General features: G+C 45.6%; 1 protein-coding gene across 1 annotated transcript; it reads left to right on the plus strand.

Annotated features, from left to right (window-relative positions):
• Positions 1-4,886: 4,886 nt before the first annotated feature.
• T265_12493 (hypothetical protein) lies at positions 4,887-5,248 on the plus strand (the record flags this gene model as incomplete). Its single annotated transcript, XM_009164017.1, has 2 exons — positions 4,887-5,025; positions 5,067-5,248. Coding segments are annotated over 2 exons (321 nt in total), but the record flags the coding sequence as incomplete, so codon positions are not given.

A 5,248-nucleotide genomic window follows, 5' to 3' on the forward strand; every position in this document is an offset into this window, starting at 1 on the left:
TGGGTGACTGGGTTGCCACACTGCGCGTCGCAGTTCAGAGTATCCCAAGAAATGAAAATACACACACGTAGTCATTTGGAAGACAACTAGCACATTACAGCTGCTCTGCAAGATCACTTTTTGGCCGTAGTGAAATCACCTGCATTTCATGTTCGCACACGTGCTGCACGGCTTGCCGGGGTAGCTTCTCTATGGCATGCTCAAGTGTGTCTCATTGGACTATCTGAATTACGTGTACACAGCCATTTTGCGGTTGCAAGCAAGCCATACGGTTGGACTGGTGCCGGCTTTTTACAGCGTGTCTTGGAACAAAAATGCGTTTGTGATATGATGTACACGTGCTTCTTAATTGACTTTTAAACATGAAAGAAGCAGAAAATTACATTGCGCTCGATCACTAATTTCGCTGCTCGCATTTCTGCTGCCAGTCTGTCTGTCACAACATTTTCCACAGCATACTTTTCGGCAGTCATTTCCCCGAACAAGTCAAACATTTTACTCGCTGAAGCAAGTTGTCCGCTGTCCACGAACTCAAACAAAACCGGACGTCCTGCGCCACGCCACTCGTGGTCAAAAGATGTGCATGTTGTATCTACAGGCCAGGTTTACTTTGTTTTGACAAAATTACCTAAATCGGTTTGTCAGTGTGTTTCATCAAGATTAACAACATCAAGGTAGCGCTAAAACAGCGTTAGCTGTTGACATCTGGCGAGACATATGTAGTGATTTCTTCCGTCGCCAACGTAAGCACCTTCGGACTCATATGGCGTTGCCAGAACTAAAAACGCATCTGCCATAACAAAACCCCACTAGTTGTCACTCAATCAATGAAGATGGCAATTAGAAATGGAAATGGGCGATTTCGCTCAACTTACTAGTTTCTTCGAATTCCACGATTGGTCTGATTTCGCTCTCTATCTGCTGCATTTATAGCGCAAATCAGGGGTAGTCACATGGTGCGCGCACAATGACTGTAATTTCCCTCCACAAATCCAGTTATCGTTTCCTCAAATGCCGTGAATGACGAAAACCAAACATCTGACAATTTCCCAACAAAATTAGTCAAGACCATGCATGGAGCTGTCACGCTGTCACTTTAAACGGAAAACTCGCCAAATAAGAATAAAAGAGATGAGTACAGGCACAGCAAAACGGTATACTTTAACGTACTTATGTTCATTTGACAGATTGAGATTCAGGAGACACGAGCATTCGCCTGTCATGAGGCGGCAGTCTGTACAACGTATGCCGGCTGGAACAAATGCGGTAGCCCTAGATATTTCTTTCCTTTTCCCAACCTTCAGCAACATTTGAGCATACAAGGCTCCACCACTTGACGAAGCTGTTCGTGCAATATTCCGTGAATTGCAGCCATTGTCCGGATGACAAGCATATGTATTCCTTCTGCTTGGGCAAAGCTAGGTGTTGCTCCTCACGCGTCACTTGAATAGGCTCAATTTCGCCCCGCTAGTTCTGATTCTCGCGTGCAAAATCTATTCCCATTAGCTCGTAATTTCCAATGTCAGTAAAAGGTCCAATGTCTTAACACGGGTAAGCCAGGTTCTCTTAAATCATCTTGGAAGAAGCCAATCACGAAGCAGCGCTACACATCATGTGCTAGTAGCGCACAAACCGAGGGAAATTCTTTTAATAATGGGTCCATTTTCGACGTGAGCAGTCAAGATTTACAAAAGATCTCGTTCTATCTCGTCCATGAGCAATAATTTCCACGTCCGTGCTCTAACAATGGAACCCATCTACTCGTGCGCCGATCCATAAACTCTGGAAATTCTAAGCCAGCAGGTAGCCCTGCTGTAGTCGATAAACGGTATCTGTCGATTTGCGGCGTTGTCATTCAGTTCTCTAAGCTCTCCGATTTGGGTGTTTTGCCTGTGCGCAGAAACGCTTCCACATTTAGCTAGACGATATTTTCTGAATTTCTGGGGGCTCTGGTATCAGGTTAAAAGTTTATTTTTGTACACTGTATCGCCTTATCTGTAGGCTTATCCAAATTCATCAACACGTTCTCGATAGGTGACACATGCATTGACATCTTGAGAATGATAAATTATTGTCCGTTTATTCCTGGTGCATTACCGCCCAAAATAATTCGTGGAAATTGATCCAGTTCCATGTGGGTATTGTTCATCCCAAGTGGTTTTTTATAAGAATTCATTTTCACCACACGGCGTCACTGTACGTAAGGCGTACTGCCAAAAAGTGCCACAGTAAGAGGCCAGGTGCGTCCAATATTACCCACACATTTCTCACAGAGGTTCTCACTGTAGTGCTCTGTGAAGAACATCCACACAGACCCTTTTGGGGCATCCGTTTGTGGCTAGGTTAAGTCATGTAGGTGGGAACCAGTCCAACGGCTAGACTCCATGCACGCTACCTCGCCCGTTAACCCTCAACCTTCCAGAAAATACGCAAATGCACCTGCTGATGACTTACGCCCCCCGACACAGTGCAAACTTGGGGCAGCTTCCCAGTCACCATTGGTAGTCTGTTGCATCGGTATCCGACTGCACCGCATACGCGCCAAGTAGAAGCCCACAAGGAATGGTTTGTTTTGTCCTCATATTACGTCGGCTACATCAGCTAGTCATCGGCTTCTAGGTCGGCCAAAAAACTTCCACACTAACACAGGTTTGCCTAACTTCTCGCCATCCACTTCAGATGAATTTTTCTATTGGACACCCTTTTGTCTGGTGCCTCCAGCACTCACCCTATTCCTCCCCCACTCCTGTTCGCGAGTTTCGGACATCTACTGTAGCTGGTGCAAACTCCCCGTTTGGCTGTCATTCATCCGAGTGTTAGTGCAAGTATGGTTCGGGACTACCATACTCAATCTGAATGCACTCACACAACTGTTTTCTCCCTACCATCGACCTTCATATATCGATTGACCTAGCCTGTGGTTGCGTCTACGAGCAAAATTTTCACCCAGCTATAAGCGGCTCTCGCACGAGTTCGTTGTAAGAGGCTCGATTCGGGTTAAAACTGTCCGGTTTTCCGTTGCATTTTCAGTTCACCTCTTCCGCGATTTCAAAGATTTCATCTACGGTGTTCGTTGGGGTCCGCGCATTAGCACCCACTTCCAACAGCACCCCATCGAAAATATCCCTTACACCCGACCTCCCTACAATGGCGACACCAATGGGTTTACTTAAGTACAAACGAAACCACATTTTGAGATGAAGCTTGTCATTTGTCACCCCTTCGAATCCGCTTATATCAATCTCCGTTTCGCCTTTTTCGGCCATGGTGTTTTACTCAACCGCTCAAGGCAACTTACGGTCAGGAACGATTTTTAATTTTTTGATCAGGTCAGCCGTCTTCATCATCATTCCCACTGCTGTAAGTTTTAGATCCCAGAACTACGATGATTTTCTCGTAACAAATGTGCTCTGCCGAGTTTGCCTTCCTCCCGTTGTGTTAATGCCCGCTGCGTTCAGGTTTTAACGACGTGCTCATGTATCGACTGGCATGTTTCCTACAGGTTGGGAACTGAACCCATTATGATGGTTATTTCGCTGTATTCCCCCTACGCTTTTAGAACTTCCGTATTATCTAAAGGTATATAAGTGGCCAAAACGCCTCCTGAAACAGTTGAAACCCATAGGAAGCATGGAATTCGGCCAACGTGCGTGGAAAGTACAATCTTTGGATTTGCACCACATGTGTGCCTCGGTGTGCTGTCCGGATGACGAATTTAGGCTCGGCAGTCATCGTTGCGGAACAGGAAAGTAGGTCAGGGTTTTTCTCTTTATCTTTCGATTGCGGCCTGCCGTCGCTAACAAGGTTGCGACTATGAAGCATGCATCTCTGTCCTACGGTCTAATCATCTTTCACCATGTCACCCACTATCGTGTTTGTGCTGGCTGCCACATGTGGGCGATTTCAACCGAGATTTCCGTTGTTTACTAGATCGGTCGGAGTGTGGTTCTTAAAGTCCGGCCTGCGGCGTCGTCTTCAAAACTTTGTCAGTGACATCACCACGTCTTCTCTGGGGGATTGCATTCCATCCGTTTGAGGAGTTGTCGCCGTATCCCGATTTTTGGGTGGTTTCGCAAAATTCGTCTTGTGACGTAGTCAGTTGCCTCGCAACAGTAAAGTAAAGTAAGCATCCTGGATGGGCGTGATCCTGTCGTTTATTATTTACTGTCTCACCTTCTCTTTCTTTGGGAGCATCTTTTCCTACTCGTGGGCGAGGCACCGGCTCGTGGATCCTAATTGTTTCCAATACTGAGCCCGATTCTCCTGTCACTGCCGCTTGCGCTATCCCTAGGAAGTTGCACTGGTAAACTGACTACCACCCAAACTTGAACATTTCCAATAAGACGTCCACGCTTCTGCGGTGGCATAACATGAGGTGGACTTCACACGGTGTGAAGCATGACCTTGAACGCAAATCAAGTGATCTTGACAAACCGACACTCGTTCGTGGCTACTGATTTTTCCGTGCTCATTCCAACACAGCTTACACTGTAAATAATTCCCATACAGAAGCAGCTTTAGCCTCGGTAAAAGACGCGGAATTCCGTGGGAATTTCAGTTCCACTTCCTTAAGCTGGAGAATATAATCTGTGGACATAACTGGAAATAACACTCAGGAAGTCTTTGGCGCAAGCATCTGTACCCGAAACTGTCTGTATGAGGTGATTAAAATAGTCAAACAGAATTTCTGATATATCAACTCAGATATTTGGTGACCTTGAGCTAGGTCATATAAGTGCGGAAATTCGTTTCGCTACATCATTTTCGTGGTTCACGAGACACAAGAGTGCAGATAAAGTCGACAAGGCTCAGGTTTGATACAGCTTTGTGTATTGAACAAAAACGGCATAGGTGTTGTATTTGTAATATCGGCTGGGTACAAAGGAATGCCCAATGGTAAGACTAATTCTCTTTTCCTAAATGTAAAGGAGTTGTTCGGGTGCTGCAGCAACACAGTTCGTGGGATTTTGTGTATTATTGGTGGAACTCTGATACACATAACGTACGGGTATTTTTACACTGTTGGTAAGGATCAAATGACATCAACCTGAACCTCCACTTTATAGGAAATATGGCCCCGTACATCGTGGATTATATGAACGCTAACAACATATCTGTGGACAAAACTTCAGCCGTCTGGCTAACATCAGTTGGTTTCTCGATGCAATCAATCGCCATGCCACTATCAGCATATATTGCGACGAAAATTGGATTTAGAATCGTGGTTATATGTAGCTGCGTGTTGCAC

Source organism: Opisthorchis viverrini (assembly GCF_000715545.1).
Source record: "Opisthorchis viverrini unplaced genomic scaffold opera_v5_2, whole genome shotgun sequence".
Taxonomy (NCBI): domain Eukaryota; kingdom Metazoa; phylum Platyhelminthes; class Trematoda; order Opisthorchiida; family Opisthorchiidae; genus Opisthorchis; species Opisthorchis viverrini.